This window comes from Carlito syrichta, unplaced genomic scaffold (assembly GCF_000164805.1).
Source record: "Carlito syrichta isolate Samal-C Ts95f unplaced genomic scaffold, Tarsius_syrichta-2.0.1 Scaffold308583, whole genome shotgun sequence".
NCBI classification, from domain to species: Eukaryota; Metazoa; Chordata; class Mammalia; order Primates; family Tarsiidae; genus Carlito; species Carlito syrichta.
This window is the reverse complement of record NW_007252679.1, coordinates 514,402-530,437: the sequence shown is the minus strand read 5'-3', so window position 1 is coordinate 530,437 and position 16,036 is coordinate 514,402. Positions and strand designations below refer to the sequence as shown.

General features: G+C 40.3%; 1 protein-coding gene across 1 annotated transcript; it reads right to left on the bottom strand.

Moving 5' to 3' along the window:
• Nucleotides 1-677: 677 nt before the first annotated feature.
• Nucleotides 678-16,011, bottom strand: PLA2G12A (phospholipase A2 group XIIA). Its single transcript, XM_008065517.2, has 4 exons — nt 15,551-16,011; nt 5,574-5,650; nt 3,981-4,146; nt 678-1,261 (listed from the first exon to the last, which is right to left on the bottom strand). The coding sequence occupies exons 1-4, from the start codon at nt 15,756-15,758 to the stop codon at nt 1,143-1,145; spliced, it is 570 nt and encodes a 189-aa protein (XP_008063708.1). The 5' UTR covers nt 15,759-16,011; the 3' UTR covers nt 678-1,142.
• Between the last annotated feature and the right edge of the window lie 25 nt (nt 16,012-16,036).

Here is a 16,036-nt window from a genome sequence, read left to right as displayed (position 1 = left end):
CTGCAGCGGCCAGGAGCAGCCACTGCACTCTAGTCTGGGTAACAGAGTGAGACTCCAACTCAAAAAAAAAAAAAAAAAAAAAATCCATGACCCTAGTCTCATCATGAGGAAAACATCAGACAAACCCAAACTTAGGGACATTCTACAAAACACCTGATCAGTACTCCTCAAAACTGTCAAAGTTACGAAAAACAAGGAAAGACTGAGGGGCCACCAACAGACCACAAGTTAATTAAGCATGATGACTAATGCAATGTGGTGTCCTAGCCTGGATCCTGGAAAAGAAAAATGGCATTGGTCGGGTACGGTGGCTCAGGCTTGTAATCTCAGCACTTTGGGAGGCAGAGGCGAGAGGACTGCCTGAGCTCAGGGGTTCAAGACCAGCCTGAGCAACAAGGCAAGACCTCGACTCTACAATAAATTAAAAAATTACCTGGGCATGTTGGCACATGCCTGTGGTTCCAGCTACTTGGAAGGCTGAGGTGGAAGGATTACCTGAGCCCAGCAGGTTAAGGCTATGGTGGCCATAAGCATGCCATTGCATTCCAGGCTGGGCGGTGGAGACTCCCACTCAAAAAAAAAAAAAAAAAAATATATGACTTACTCATATGCTCAATGGGCTACAGAAAAACAAAATATCATGTGTAATCAAAACAGATAAAAAATAAAGTCAGTTCTTTCCAGGCATAAATCTGTATTAAAATTTCATAGTAAACAAATAATACTTCTAAGTGAAGATTTTCCCATATTTCCAAATAAGATAATGTTGAACAAACCTTATGATGAATTTTATATCTGATCTCTTTTTTTTTTCGTAAATATGGTTACAAAAACTGAGTACACATTCTTTTCAAAAATTCTCCCCTTAACACACACATATTTTTGAGACTGGTCAAGACATTGGCATACTAAGGCAACAACACCCAGGAAGACACCTGGGAAGGCAGGTATGCCCTCATCACCCTCCCCTCCACTTGTTTTGTTTTCACCTTGAGGTTTTAATGTCAAAATAGAAACTCTTGTAATGTCTTTAAAATAATCCTTTTGCAAAAAGAAGTCAGCTTTATGCTGCAAAAATATTAGTTATTTGTCATAGGTTATGTTCTTTCATCCTCATCTGTCACCAGCTGTCAGCATCTTCTTTAAAGATCAGCCTTTTCTTCATAGCGACACCTACATGCAGCTCGTTGGCTGTCCAGGTATGGTTTACAGCCTAAATGTATAACACTGTCAAACAAGAGCTCCACTGTTGTTTCACAGGCTGTAAAGTAAGAAAATATTATTACTGTCAGGCAACTGCAAAGCACCGCTCTCTTTTCACTGACATTACACGTTACAGCACAGTGTCAAGCACATTCCTAGTGAGCACTTGAATGGATGTCAGATGAAAGGCACCTCAAACCCTCACAGACCAGTAGTGTGTGTGAGTGAGTGAGTGAGTGTGTGTGTGTGCCTATCTAGAGAGAAATACTTCCAGCTTTAGTCTCTTTACATAGTTTTTATTTTTTGTTTGCATTCAACTGTTCAACCCAGTTGTGTTTATATTAGACAAATAAGTCTTTATCAATAACACTGATGAGTTATTAGTGTAAACTTTTCTTGTATTTGAAAACAGAATCACTAACAGAGATGCCGAATAATACTCTTAAAATTTGCATTTTGACAAAAGGTGCTTTAGTCGCAGAAATAAAGTTTAAAAACAGAAACCAAAACATTTCACGAGGGCCAATAGCTTCTGAGGTCTGAGAACTAATCATTCGTCATTTAAGATGTTTAAAGTAAATGAGCTCTGGTCACTTTCTTTGACCAATAACCAAACTGGCTAGGGGTTGGGAAAACATGGGAATCAAAATTGTATTTTCCCTGGTAGGATCTTAATGTTTTTTAAAGACTATTAAAAAGGCAATAGACTTACTCTTCTTATTCTAAGAAACCTGAAACACTCAGGAGAAATCATCTTAACATGTTATGCTTATAGAGATACAACACAGACTGGCTTTTAGATATCCAAATACTTTCAGTTTTAAATATTCACGTTAAGAAAAAAAACTCTTCATTAAAAATCTTAACAGTTTTAAGGTTCTCCGAGGAACGTGTCATTAAGGAACAATCAGTCACAGAAATATAGAGGCTATGACTAGTAAATAGAAGATTGGAAGATAATCGGTTTCATGTCCTTCTTAGGTCAAAAAATAGGAAATAAATCCATCTATGCTTCTGAAATACAGACAGTTATAGCTGTATATCTTAGCTTAGCCAACGGCTGCAAGGAAATATGAAGGTGAATTCAAGTGTCACTTGTAGCAGAGATTTCTTTGTCAGTAGTTATTATTGGGACATTAGAATCAGAGCTATAATACAAGACTATATGGAGAATACTGTAGTCAACAGAACATAGATTTTGGAGTCAGGTAGTCTAAAAGTCAACTTGGGGCAAGTTATTTCTTTCTGAAACTCAGTTTGCATGGTGGCACATGCCTATAATCCCAGCACTTTGGGAGGCTGAGGTGAGAAGATTGTCTGAGCCCATGGGTTCGAGACCAGCCTAAGCAATTTGGCGAGACCTCATCTCTACAATAAATCAAAAAATTAACCGGGCATGGAGGTGCATGTCTGGAGTTCTAGCCACTTGGAAGGCTGAAGGCAGAAGGATCACCTGAGCCCAGCAGGTCGAGGCTGTGGTGGCCATGAGCATGCCACTGCACTCCAGCCTGGGCGACAGACTGAGACTCCAACTCAACAACAACAGCAACAACAACAAAAGAAAAACTCAGTTTGCTTCCTTGAACAATGGGGATAACACCACCTACCTCTGGGGTTTGTGAGTATCAAATGAAAACATGAATAAAGTATCTAGCACAGGATCTTATGACAAAGTGCTTAAAAATGTAAGTTTCCTTTTCTGCCCCTTCCCACTGCCCTTCCTCTTCTGAATTAAGTGTATGATATCCTTTGACTTGACAGTAGAGAAATCTTATAACTACTAGTATTTAAATAGTGATTTGCATTTCAGCAAATATTTCATTTCCCCCAATATTTCATTTTCCCCCTTATGACAACTCTATGAGGTAACTATTATCATTCTCTCCATTTAAAAAATGAGGATAACAAAAGGGACTTTTTCCTTTGCTGAATCGTAGCAGAAAGTACAACTATATACTGAGTCCTATGAGTCCTCACTGAATCTGGGGGTGGTTTGGGGGACCTTTCCAACAGATATATAAGAAGAAGAGACAAAGTTAAGACCAATCTTCTAGAATACCTACTCCAAATCCAGAGTGCTACACTCTTAAATTCACTGGTGCTATGGTGTGGATGTTTGTGTATCTCCAAAATTCATGTTGAATTCCTAAGCTCCAAGGTGATGAAATTAGAAGGTGAGACCTTTGGGAGGTGATTAAAGTCACAGAGATAGCAGCCTCATAAGTAGGATTAGTGCCCTTATAAAAAATGTCCCAGAAAGCTGTCTAGTCCCCTCCGCTGTGTGAAGACACAGCTAGAAGGTACCATCTACAAACCAGAAAATGAACCTCGCCAGACACCAAATCTGCTGGTGCCTTGATCTGGTACTTCCTGGCCTCCAAAATTGTGAGAAATAAATTTCTGTTGTTTATGAGCTACTCGTCTATGGCAGTTTGTTATAACCGTCAGACACACTCGAGACAACTGGATACAGAATTTCAAATTTTAAGACTCTGGGTGATTAGGGATACATCTCGGGGGACAAGGTGGACGAATTCTCTTTCTCTCTGCCTCAGACACCTTCCTCCCACAGGTTCCTAACACTTTTTGCTTCTGTGACTATAAAGCAATTTAGATTACAAAATTATCAGCTGCTCACCTCAAAAAATTGAACAGTCCATGTCACAACAGATAATATATGTGAAAGATTTCTATTGGTAAATCCTATACCAAAACATAAAGCATTCGATAAAACTTTAAAAGGTACCCTCATCCCGAACCTGCCTGGTGATCCTTACCCTGAACGTGCTGAGTTAGTCCTAGTGTTTTCTGCACATCTCGGCAGATCTTAGAGAGACAATACTGGAACGCCTCATCACAGTCGTTCTTGCTTTTGCCACAGGTCTCATAGCACCTGTCATGTTGGTTGCAGCACTTTGTCAGGGAAGGGATACCAATGTTAAGCTGTAAGAGAAATTTGGATGGATTATTGTCAATGAAATGCGAAACTCTTCTGTTGAAGTACTGCATTCAAACAGACTTAATAGAAATAAATGACAATGAGTATCAAATATATAATTCCAAAATCCACTTCTGCCTACAGATGTTTTCCATGTAGTAAGTCTCTTGGCCAGGTGCTGTGGCTCACGCCTGTAATCCTAGCACTTTGGGAGGCTGAAGTAGGCGGACTGCTTGAACCCAGGAGTTCAAGACCAGCCTGTGCAACACAGCAAAACCTCATCTCTTCAAAAAATAAAAAAATAGCTGGGTGTGGTGGTGTGTGCCTGTAGTCCCAGCTATTCGAGATGCTGAGGTGGAAGGATCACCTGAGTCCAGGAGGTTGAGGCCGCCATTAGCTATGATAGCCATAATCATAATATATGTGAAAGATTTCTATATAATCTATGTAAATCCTATACAAACATAAAGCATTCAATAAGACTTTAAAAGGTGCCCTCATCCCAAATCTGCTAGGTCATCCTTACTCAGAACATGCTGAGCTAGTCCTAGTGTAGGCTGCACTCCCGCCTGGGTGACAAAGACCTCGACAGAAAAAAAAAATTAAGTCTCCCCATTACTCTTACCCACACCCACTTGTGTTACTCCATCTCAGCCATGCCTTGCTGGCCCTATTCTGTAGTGTTCAAATACTCACAGCTATTTGCCAGTAACAAACAACTTCCAATAGTCCAAAACATAAAAACATAGTTTTATGCCTTAGGGTAGGACTAAGGGAGGGCATTCAAGATTTCTCCAGGGGCTAGACAAGTATGACTTTTTTTGATATTTGAAGTGTTTTGTATCTCCTTACCCCTAATGAAAAATTTACTTCGTGTGAAATGTCACAGAAAACTTTTAAGCTTCTACAACTCACATTTTGGTTTTTATTTTTTAACCTTTAATTAGTATTTATCTATTCCCCAAAGATATTTTACTCTGAATCGATAACTTACCTTTAATTATATTTTTAAAACTTTATATGCAAAATTATTATATCTAAGAATCATTCTCATAAATACTTTTCCCCCATAATACTTCCCTACAACAATCCCACTTGGCCTTGTTTTAATGTAAAAAACGTGCCTTATCTAGAATATTTTCCCCTAAGTAGTATTACTTCTGTACTCCAAATTTTTCAACGTTTGTGACATTAGGAAATACCATTTAAATAGTATCAAAATCTATAAGAATCAAAAACATTAATTTCACTCCATCTAGTTATGTTAGGCGTTATTAAATATGTTTTTCCATAAAAGAATATAATAAACTGATCACTATTACACCAAGCTAAATTATCTGTGAACCTAAGAACACACTGACAGTCTTACACTAACAAAAGTATTATATGGCCTACCAGTCATAAAACTTTTCAAATAAAAAACAATATTTACATGAACACCAAACAATGGAGAACCACATCCATTCGGTGGGGAGGGTTTATAACCATAACGTGGAAAGGGCTTTGATCCTATAAAATATAAATGGTAACATAATTAGTTTTCAAATATGATAGAAATACAGTACATATGCAAATAGGTTGACAGTACGCTAGACAAGCCTTAAAAATGCTTAATATTTATATGGATGCTGACGTAAGTGAATGTCTTTATTCTGATAAACATTAGGAACGCTAACTTGTCTACCTAATTATTTTTATTTCTCCAGTGAAGAATGTGGAATATATACAAATATGCACATATATTCATACAGAGCAGTTAATAATATAATGTTTTTTTTTTAGAAAGCAGGATTTATTGAGAGGACAGAAAAGTTACTACAGTGGGAGGGGACCCAAGGGGGTTTCCCAATAATATAATTATTTATAAACCTATGCCATATAAAACATACAAAAGCTTTTCCTGAACTTCTGGATATTTCAGAGGTTACATGCCAGACTGGGTCCATATGCGTGAAGGATATATCTGCCCTGTTTTCCTGTACACACTAACATTTTAGGGCAAGAACAGTATCTTCCCAACCTTCAGCAAATGCGCCATTGCACACAAACCTCAATAACCATTAACTAGCCAGTTTACACAGTTAGAACCTAAAGCTAAGGAAGACAAAGTCATCTGATGATGATTTAATAACTTTAATACCATTACAAGACATTACAGGATCATACACTGTGCCCCTCACTTTAGTCAATCATTTCACAAATATGCTTCTTTGCCAGCTAAGGAAAAAGGTCAAGCGAGTACTCAGTGAACTATAGCATTCCAGCTATACTAATAGTCCCCAATAGCACCAATGGTTCAGTATCAAGGAAAAAGATGACATTATCATAGCAGGATTAAATTCTGGAAGGCACTTCAAAAATATCGCATCTCATTTAATGTAACTATACCTTGGAGACCTTGTGGGTTCAGTTACAGATCATCACAATAAAGCCAATGTCGCAACAAAGCAAGTCACACAAATTTGGTTTCCCAGTGCATATAAAAGTTATGTTTACACTGTTAAGTGTGCAATAGCATTATGTCTAAAAAAAAAAAAAACAAAACCAGTGCACATACCTCAACTTCAAAATACTTTATTGTCTCAACATGGACAAAGCAGAGCAAAAAATACCTTATTGCTAAAACATGCTGACATAGAGACACCAAGTAGGCACATGCTGTTGCAAAAACGATACCAACAGACCAGCTCAATGTAGGGTTGCTACAAATCTTCAATTTGTAAAAAAAACACAATTATCTGCAAAGTGCAATAAAGTAAAACACATTAAAATCAGGTATGCTTGTACAGAAATCACTTCAATCCACCAGTCACTTACTGCCTCTGAATTTTTCCAGCAATCCTCGTACATCAAGAAACAATCCATTCCACTGTGGAATAGCATCTTTCATTCAACTAGCATTCTAGCATTCATTCTAGGAGACTTGAAGATAAGATTACCCTCCCAAAGTAAAGTGAAAGGGGAAAAAACTCTCAGTATTCAGCCATCAAAATAAGTAACTCACTCAAAATAATGAGTGAAAAGTGAGTTGCTAAGAAGTTCCATAGTCAACTGAGTACAAGTACAGCCTCAAGAGAGAGAACCTCTGGAGAGATATAGCTATAACCTGCTTCCACCAACCCTGAAGGAATAATGTATCCAAAAGAAAATGTTAAGATGAGTCTAGAAAGTAGGAGGCCAGCCGGGCTCGGTGGCTCAACCTGTAATCCCGTGCCTTTGGGAGGCTGAGGTGAGTGGATTGCCTGAGCCTGCAGGTTCGAGACCCGCCTGGGCAGCGAGACCTCATCTCTACAATAAATCAAAAAATCAGCTGGGCGTGGTAGCGCATGCCTGTAATTCCGGCTACTCGGAAGGCTGAGGCGGAAGGATCGCCAGAGCCCAGCAGGCGAGGCTGCGGTGGCCGGGAGCGGCCACTGCACTCTAGTCTGGGCGACCGAGTGAGACTCCAACTCAAAAAAAATAAATAAATTAAAAAAGTAGGAGGCCAATAACAGAACTTGGTCTCCAGCACAGCAAGAAAGGTTGTTTCTGGGCCTTGAAAGATGAAGGTAGATGCCTCAGGCTATCACAGTCATTGTGATCCTTCAACTCTTATCTCCTGATTTTAGTCCCTCATTCGAAGAAAACAATTTATGAACTGGCTTCCCACTTGCAAGGGCCTACAAGGGTTAGGGAGGATATGGTTACACTTGGATACCTAATGGGCATCCCAAACTTAAGATGTCCCTCTTGACATTCACCCCAAACCTGCTCCATCGACAGTATCCTCTTCTCAGTTAATGGCAACTCCATCTTTCCAGATACTCAGAACAAAAATGTTCACCATTCTGGACATTTAAGTTCTTATACGCCACATTCAATTCAATGGCATATTCTGCTGACACCACCTTCAAAATATTCAGAAGCTGACCACTTCTCACCACCCCCACTAACTATCCTGTTCCAAACCACCATGGATTATTGCTATAAACTCCTTACTAGCCTCCCTGTCTCCCTACCTTGGTATACTTTCCCCCAGTCACTGTCCAATCTCAACATCTGAGTGATTGTATTAAAATATATGTTAGGTAGAGTGTCTTCTGCTCCAAACCCCGTCTAATGACTTCTCATCTTATTCAGAATAAAAGCCAAAGTCTGTAAAGCCTCTCATGACTTCTGTGACCTCATCTCCTCACTATTCTCTCTTTTCCTTTCTACCTCAGTCCATTCCTCTTTGCTGTTCTACAGGCACTCCAGGTCTGCTCCTGTCTCAGGGCCTTTGAACCTACTGTTTCTCTATGTGGATGCTTTCTCCTGATATCTACATAGTTTCTCCTCCATTGCTACAGTGTGAATGTTTACGTCACCTCCTAATTCATATGTTGAAACCTAATCACCAACATGATGGTATTAGGAGGTGGGACTACTGGAGGTGATGAGGTCATGAGAGCAGAGCCCTCATGAATGGAATTAGTGCCCTTATACAAGTGCCCTCAGAGAGCTGCCCTGTCCTTTCCACCACCATGTGCAGATAGCTAGAAGGCACCATTTATGAACTAGGAAGTGCGCCCATGCCAGACACTGAATCTGCCAGTTCCTTGATCTTGTACTACACAGCCTCCAGAACATTGAAAAATCAATTTCTGTTGTTGTAAATCACCCAGTTTATGGTATTTTGTTATAGCAGCCCAAACAGAATAAGATATTCATCTTCTCAGCAAGGTCATCTAATTATATCACTTGTAGCTCTTATGACCCTCTAACATACTGTGACACTGATCTACTTATTTTGTTTATTATCTGTCCCCTCATTCTAAAGTACTTTGAGAGCAGAAATTTTTGTCTATTTTGTATTTCCAATGCCTAGAACAGTGCCTGGTAAATGGTTAGGTTTGCAAAAAATAGTTCATAAATGAATAACAAATAGGAGACTTGGAAGGTTAATCCTCATGGCATTTATAACACTTAACTGGTACTGCTGTTTACTCTTCAGCAGCTTTTGAGTTTGGTGAACATTCATCAGTTTCCAAATACTGACCACTCCTAGTTTGTCACTCTTTTTCAAATGTAGCACCCTAAATTGAACATTAGGTAAGATGAGCTTTTTCATCTTTTGAGCTCAAGTACTCAAATTAACACAGCCTAAGATTGCATGTTTTAGCTATGTTTCAGTGCTTACATATATCAGACAACAGTAAAAAATAACCTTCTTTCTAAAATGAACTTTTTAATATCTAAGCAAGAGAGGCTCAGCACTTTTGCAATTTAATTTTTGAGTCTAAATACAACATTGTAAATTCCATCTTGTTTTAGTTCATCATTCAGAACTGCTCAGCAGTTTTAAAATCTAGAACTGTTCATCCAGTGTTACCTATTGCTCCCAGATATTCACAAACTTGAGACCGCTATTAATCAGGACAGAGGTCAGCAACACCCTGCTACAGATGAGTGTTCTCTCTAAGCAGCCGCGAAGTCATCAGTTCAATCCTTTGAGTGTACTGCACAATCAGCTGTGACTTCATCCAAATCAAGTTTTATCAAGTCTGCCTTTCTCATGGGAACATCATGAGCAACTACACATTTATGTATGGGTTTGTCCTACTACAGAAAGGGAGAGACGCTGGATCTGCATTTTATGCTTGGGAAAAACATTCTACTTACTTAAGCTTCATCAGGAAGCCTTCTCTTATTAGGAGTTTTAACAATCTGTTTAAAATATTTAGGAAACTTATTTAGAGATACATAAGAAGTAATGGGTCAAATTGTTATTTGAAAAAAGTACAATAAATATACCACAGAGTGTTTTTAAAAAGTCTGGAAACAGGAAAAACAGTATATTTACATGTAGGTTTTTCAGATTAACAACTGAACTTACTGCTTTAAATTTAGAAGTATATCACCTAAAAAGATATCTGGAGGTTGAAGAAAAAACATATTGAGTATATTATTTAAACGTGTAAGTTGGACATGGTGGCTCATGCCTGTAATCCCAGTACTTTGGGAAGCCAAGGAAGGGGAATCACTGTTCGAGTTGGAGACCAGTCTGGACAACACAACAAGATCTTGTCTCTATAAAAAATATTTTAAAAATTAGCTGGGTGTGGTGGTGCACCTGACCCTAGGAGTTCAAGGCTGCGGTGAGCCATGACTGTGCCACTACACTCTAGCCTGGACGACAGAGTCAGATCCTGTCTCCAAAAACAAAAGTAATTAACATATTGTTTATCCAATGTTTCCAACTTTTTGAACACTTTGTATATTCATTTCCTCTCCCATCTGCCAGTCTCCAGATTTCTGGTACCTCTCCCTTTTCCATGAGAAGCAAAGAGTACCATCCTCAAACAACTGATATGGGCCAAGAGTTTTAAAGACGTGGATTTCTAATATTCTCTTCTCATGTCTCCTTTTTTTAGAAGAAGTAACCTCCTACTGTCATTTCCTCAGAAAGGCCTTCCCTGCTTACACCATCTAGAATAGCACCCCCTGTCTTTCTAGCATTTACAGATCAAATCAGTGTAACTTTAGTCAGTTTCTATGAGGACAGGAACTTAGTCTTGCTCACCTAGAAGATGTCTGGCACACAGTGGGAACCCAAGAAATTACCTGATGATTCCTTGCTGAAATTAAAATATTGTTTATCTACAACAAAATAATGAAAACTTGGAACTAGTTTCCTAAAGCACTTTGAGTGTTTTGAAATTCTAAATTTACCCTTAAATAGAAATAATTATTTCTGAACAAGTTATATAGAAAGTTATTTATAAAGACTAACTTGATTCAGATGCCATAATCACAAATGTATTAATATCATTTTAAATTCTGTTATAAATGGTGCTATAAGCTGTTAAATATTTTAAAAATTAACATTTTTACTGGTGCCAATTTTTACAAAGCAAGCAAAACCTCAATAATGGGAGAAATGAAATAATAGTCAGACTAAAACACCACGATGTACTGGAAACACTGCCTCTAAAATTCGTAAGCACAAACAGAAAACTAAGGAAAAAATGAGAAGGGAAGAAAAAAAAATCAAATTCACTGTATACAAACCCATGGAGATACTATCAATCAATTTCTATTTTTTACTAAGGAACAGTTCACTTCTCTTAATCGTTTACTTTTTTTTTTTTTTTTTTTGATTTGGAGTCTCACTCTGTCGCCCGTAGCACGCTCCTGGCTACCATGGCCTCGCCTGCTGGGCTCCGGCGATCCTTCTGCCTCAGCCTTCCAAGTAGCTGGAACTACAGGCGCACGCTACCACAACCGGCTAATTTTTTTGATTTATTGTAGAGATGTGGTCTCGCCAAGTTGCCCAGGCAGGTCTTGAACCTGCGGGCTCAGGCAGTTCACTCACCTCGGCCTCCCAAAGCGTGGAATTACAGGCTGAGCCACCGAGCCTGGCCACATCTTTTCGTCTGTATAGACTGCTGAAATCTAAATATTTTCCTGGACTGAGACAAAGTTAGTTATTTTCTGTGTATTTTTCCTAAATGTGATGTAAATACTTCCAAATAGACCTTTTTTTTAAACCTTAAAGAATATAGACCCTCTGAGAAGCCTAAGGGAAAGTATGCTGGGTCACACAAAGATCTTACCACATGTCCACAAAACATGGTGATAAGACCCCAACCTGCACTCCCAAGCACTCAGACTAAAAATTCCTGACCATAAATATCCACAGAGTCTTATGCTACTCTAGTTTTCTTGTCCAGTCCTTTTATCACCTTCAAATTTCCAACATCCCCATTCCCATCTCCTCTTTCAACTGATGACCTTGTCCCACTTTACTGAGAACACTGAGGCAATCAGGAAAACTGGGCATTCACCTGCATCTATGCCCATATCCCCTGCTTTGTTACTATTAATAGGGATGTGCTGCAAGTTATCAGCCAATCTCTCTATGCGTGTGCTGGAAACCAGTCCTCTCACTTACCCAAAGATATGAATGATTCCATAATTCTCTCCCATTTTTTCCTTGAGTGTTTCATTCTCAAAGGCATACAAATATGCTGCTATTTTTCCTACTGCCTAAAAACTGATCTTTCTGTGGTCTTTCCCATTTCAATTAATGGCAATTCCATCCTTCCAGTTGGTCAGGCCAAAAATATTGGCATAATTTTTGACTCTACTCACATCCCTCTTCCAAGCAAGGAAGAGGTTCTTCCTTCAAAATACATAAAAAGGTTCTTCCTTCAAAATACATAAAAATCCAGACACTTCTCACTACCTTTATTGCAACCAACCTGGACAAAACTCTCTCTGGACCCCTGCATGTGTCACTCTGCTTCCATTCTTGTTCCACACCCCGAGGATCCCTCTTATTCTCAGCACAAGAGCCAGAGGGAGTCCGAGAAAACATACATCACTGAATGAATTAATGACTTATTCATAAGTCTAAAAACAAACATTTACAAGTCAATTTTATTTTACACATTTTGAGGAAAATTGAAAAGTTTTCTTCCTCAAATTTTCTCTGCTGTTAGGGAGAAAAAAGTTTTAAAAAACAGAATGATCTCACTTATTTCCCTACATAACCTTACTTAACTCTCAATAAAGCTTTTTTCCTACCCAAGGGAGGAAGGCCAAATCTCCATAATCCCAGTTCCTAGAATGGCTCAGTGCAACATGCCTGTGCCTTTTAATCTGACCACCCTCTCCCTGCCATTAACTCTTTTTTCCCCCCAAAGCTCCCTTGATCTTTTTCTTGCAACTAAAAAACACCCCTTAATCACTGTGTTCCCTCTAGCATTAGGGTTTTTCTGGTTCTCTGATTTGATGATTTGCATTCCAAAATAAAGGAAAGGCTGACTCATTGTTCCAAGGAGACTTCTCAAATAACAGCAATTTTTAAAAATAATTCATTAAGTTGGAATTATCAGTATGGTGACTTGGAATCATATGTCCGCTGAACCGATAGAACTTACTAAGACACAAAAAGATTTTCACTGAGGCACATACCATTTCTTAAATTCTCAAATTCATTTGTGTTTTTTATGCTGGAGATCCTGCTCCAAATGGTAAATTTTGAGAGGCTTGTAGGAAATAAAAAATATTTAAAAGAAAAATTAAAACAATCTTTTACTAGGACTTGTATTCATTCAACTTCAGGAATATTTTAAATGTAAATAAACTTTATGGCAGGGCTCGGTGGCTCAGCCTGCAATCCCGCACCTTGGGAGGCTGAGGTGAGTGGATTGCCTGAGCCCGCGAGTTCAAGACCCGCCTGGACAACTTGGTGAGCCCTCATCTCTACAATAATTCAAATAAAAAAATTAGCCAGGCGTGGTAGTGCGCGCCTGTAGTTCCAGTTACTTGGAAGGCTGAAGCGGAAGGATCGCCGGAGCCCAGCAGGTCGAGGCTGCGGTGCCCGGGAGCGGCCACTGCACTCCAGTCTGGGCAACAAAGTGAGACTCCAACTCAAAAAAATAAAATAAGCCAGGCTCGGTGGCTCAGCCTGTAATCCTGCGCCTTTGGGAGGCTGAAGTGAGTGCATTGCCTGAGCCCGCGGGTTTGAGACCTGCCTGGGCAGGCGAGACCTCATCTCTACAATAAATCAAAAAATTAGCTGGGCGTGGTAGCACATGCCTGTAATTCCGGCTACTCGGAAGGCTGAGGCAGAAGGCTCGCCGGAGCCCAGCAGGTGGAGGCTGAGGTGGCCGGGAGCAGCCACTGCACTCCAGTCTGGGCGACAGAGTGAGACTCCAACTCAAAATAAAATAAAATAAAAATAAACTTTATAACCCTGGAATCATAATAAAGTTATTGGACTTGTAAATGTCTTATTTCTCTGTAAATGTCAACAGCATCTTTCCTTTGGCTCAGGCCAAAACCTTCGGAGTCATGCTTGACAGGTCTTTGTCCTTAAGTCCTTTGTACTTACTGTTCCTTCTGCCTGGAATGCTCTTTCCCCAGATTACCAGTGTCTCCTTTACCTCTTTCCTGAGCAACCTATTTAGAAGAGTGAATCGCCACAAACACAGCCGCTGTCTCCCCTGTTCTATTGTACTCAAAGCACTGGCAAATGTACAGGCCTACACCACTCCATACTTACTCTATTTTGCCTCATTAGTTTATTGACTGTCTCCCCACCAGAACATAAGCTCCATGGACACAGACTTTGTCTGTTGTGTTCACTGCAATCACCAATTAGAACAACATCTGACCTATAGTCGGGACCAAATATTTGTATAATGAAAGGGAATGACTAAGTAAAACTATATAGTTTTGGAAAAGTAACCATTGAATTCCTAAATTATTTGCTTATTCCTCGTAATAGGTTCTGCAAGGAAAAAAAACATCCTTCTTGATGCATACTGGTGGTGCCATTTAGGCATAAATTTAGGAAGCAATGAAACATATCTCAGCACTTGTTCAGAACCTTAAAAAGCATACAAGACACAACTCATTCTTTACCTCTATTAACATAAAACTAGAAATTATTTTGAGAATTATAAACAGCAGGTGACATCAGTTTTACATGATATAGATTCCTTTTAAGTTCACCTACAATCACTCAGGATTTAACCTTAAAGTCACTGGGTTCCCTACTATTTTCAGCTGCCGGCATGAACGAGATCATGACCTTGGATAATTTTACTGGAAATATGATCTCCTAAGTGCTATCTTAACATTGTGAATTTCCAAGCAGAAGTCCAAGTACTTATTCTGAACTATTAAAATATTTAAGCATTCAAAAAAAGTCAAGTGCTTCAAAAGAACCTGCCTAAGTTTATGCACTCACATTGCCACCAAACAAGTTCTCAGATTCAAACAGAATTAAAGTTTTTTAAAAAATGAAGAGTAGATGGAAACAATTATATTCATGTTAACCAACAATTAGAAGGGGTCACTGATATCCAAAGAAAGAAAACTGTTAAGTTTTGAGAGACTATTTTCTAGAAGAATTATCAGAACTCTTTCTCAACACTTGAGTACACTGAAAGTCTGTGCAAAGGTCGCAACTTATTTTCTGTAGCTTTGCAGAACAAAACCATCGAAGAGCAATTCTCGAGAAAGTTAACAGCATGATTTGAAAATTCTCGGTTTGCTTGCATGTTCGGCTAATTTACAAGAGCAAAAATGTAGAGCTAAAATCAGTCTGTTCCACTCCATTCCCATGATTCCTACGTCAATAAGTTCTTAGGCAACTTCGTGCAACTGGAAAAAAAAAATAGGTAATTCAGAAGCAATGACAACAGAACGAAGAGGACACACGCAGGCGACCTCTCACATTCTAACAATAGTGGTGCGAACTCGCGCTCAGGTTGCTCAATCACAAGAATGGCAAGATTCTAGCAGTGGCTAAGTTTTTCCACGGCCAAAGGACACCGGCAAGGTCTGCCTTGCATCTGTCACTCCCAGACCTCCAGGAACTCCGTCATTCCAGTCCCCCTGAAAGCACGAGCCCGGCCGGGCCTGGGCGCCCCTCACCGTCGCTGCACTTATACTGGCAGAGCCCGTCTTCTCCTCCCAGGAGGTCCAAAGCGGCGTTCAGATACGTGTCGATCTTGTGAACGCCGTTCCGGATGGTCTTCAGGGTGGCCCTCCAGTCGGTGCTCTGGGCCTGCTCCTGGCACCTGACAGCCGCGGCCAGGAGGAAGAGCAGGAGGGGGAGCGCGGGCCGCGGGAGCAGGGCCATCCGAGCAGCGCCGGGCTCCCCAGGTCCCTGAAGACGCCGCGGCGGCGGGCGCGCCCCCACGGAGCCCTCGGGGCGCCCTAGGCAGTGGCGCTGGGCCGGGGGTCGGCGGCTGCCGCCAGGTCCATGTCCACGCCCCCTTCTCGGCTGGCTGGCGGGTCCTCGCCGCCCTCACAGAACTGCCTGGAGGAGGCGGCACCGTCGCGGAGACGCGGAGACGCGGAGACGCGCAGCCCGGCGCGCCCGCTCCCCTGGGCTGCCGACCGCTCCAGTGCGCCTGC

Bases quoted from the DNA above. Each gene is read 5' to 3' on its own strand.
- PLA2G12A (XM_008065517.2), bottom strand. From the start codon at position 15,758: ATGGCCCTGCTCCCGCGGCCCGCGCTCCCCCTCCTGCTCTTCCTCCTG. The intron at 5,651-15,550 runs GTGAGGGGCGCC...TATATTTTATAG, and splicing joins CCAGTATAAGTGCAGCGACG to GATCAAAGCCCTTTCCACGT. The intron at 4,147-5,573 runs GTAAATATTGTT...TTTCTCTTACAG, and splicing joins CTCCATTGTTTGGTGTTCAT to CTTAACATTGGTATCCCTTC.